Source organism: Mus pahari, chromosome 20, assembly GCF_900095145.1.
Source record: "Mus pahari chromosome 20, PAHARI_EIJ_v1.1, whole genome shotgun sequence".
NCBI lineage: Eukaryota > Metazoa > Chordata > Mammalia > Rodentia > Muridae > Mus > Mus pahari.
The window spans coordinates 34,844,728-34,845,760 of NC_034609.1; the positions used below are offsets into that span (position 1 = coordinate 34,844,728).

Consider the following 1,033-nt stretch of genomic DNA (forward strand, 5'->3'; position numbering starts at 1 on the left):
AAGAAAGAAAGAAAGAAAGAAAGAAAGAAAGAAAGAAAGAAAGAAAGAAAGAAAGAAAGAAAGAAAGAAAGAGAAAGAAAAAGAAAAAGAAAAAGAAAAAGAAGCCTGGAGCTAGAGAGATAGAGAGATGGTTCAGCAGTTAAGAATGCTTCCTGTTCTTCCACAGGGCCAAAGTTCTCAGTGCCTGTGTTGGGCAGCTCTGACAGACCTATTGCCCATACTCCTACACAAGCACAAGACGCAGTGCATGACTCTGCCTTACCTCCACATTGACATTCCGGATCTGCACGTTGATCAGGGAGAACTCCTGTTGCAGCGTCTGAGGGAGGCCTAGTTGGTCCGATCTCTTCTCTTCCAACAAACTGCTGGGAGGGTCTTCCTTTATGGCTACCAGGAGAGACCAACAATATTGGAAATGTTGTAGAAAATGAGTCAGTTCTGGGGTATCTGCTATGTAACTCTGGAACGCAGAGCGGGGTCCCTCACCTAGGATATCAGTTACATTACCATCTTCCTCCCCATGGCTTAAGCTGGGCTGGTGATCTATGTCTTGAGGATGCAGGGTCTTCTCTGGTTCCGGCAGGAGAGAGATGTTCTCAATAAATTCATCAACCCCATCTAGTCCGTCATTGGCACAGAGCTGAAAGCAAGGCAAAGGGTGGTTGGTGCGCAGAGTGGGCTTCAGGGCTGAAGTATTTTCCTAGTGTGCCCAGAACCCTGCGTCTGATTGACAGCAGCAACAAAAACCAAAAAAACAAAACATAAGGATAAAAATGTAGGGCTAGAGATGTAAGAGAAACGGTCACTGTGTCTGGCTCAAGAGTTCTTTCTTAAAAATGGGAATCATAAAGGACAGAGAGTAGTCAAGAACTGGTACCCTCAAGCTGGAGAGATGGCTTAGTGGTTAAGAGCACTGACTGCTCTTCTGAATGTCCTGAGTTCAAATCCCAGCAACCACATGGTGGCTCACAACCATCCGTAATGAGATCTGACTCCCTCTTCTGGGGTGTCTGAAGACAGCTACAGTGTACTT

At 45.8% G+C, this 1,033-nt stretch overlaps 1 protein-coding gene across 6 annotated transcripts in view; it reads right to left on the reverse strand.

Annotated features, from left to right (window-relative positions):
• Positions 1-1,033, reverse strand: part of Wdr59 (WD repeat domain 59) — a 72,475-nt gene that overhangs the window by 36,008 nt on the left and 35,434 nt on the right. For 3 of the 6 annotated variants that reach the window (XM_029532615.1, XM_021220249.2, XM_029532613.1), the window contains exons 12-13: positions 508-640; positions 263-387 (exon numbers count right to left, since the gene is read on the reverse strand). In XM_029532615.1, the coding sequence (XP_029388475.1) occupies positions 263-387; positions 508-640 (258 nt within the window). Of the gene's footprint in view, positions 1-262; positions 388-486; positions 641-1,033 lie in introns of all 6 variants that reach the window. The other 3 variants (XM_029532614.1, XM_029532612.1, XM_029532611.1) reach the window with 1 other exon arrangement.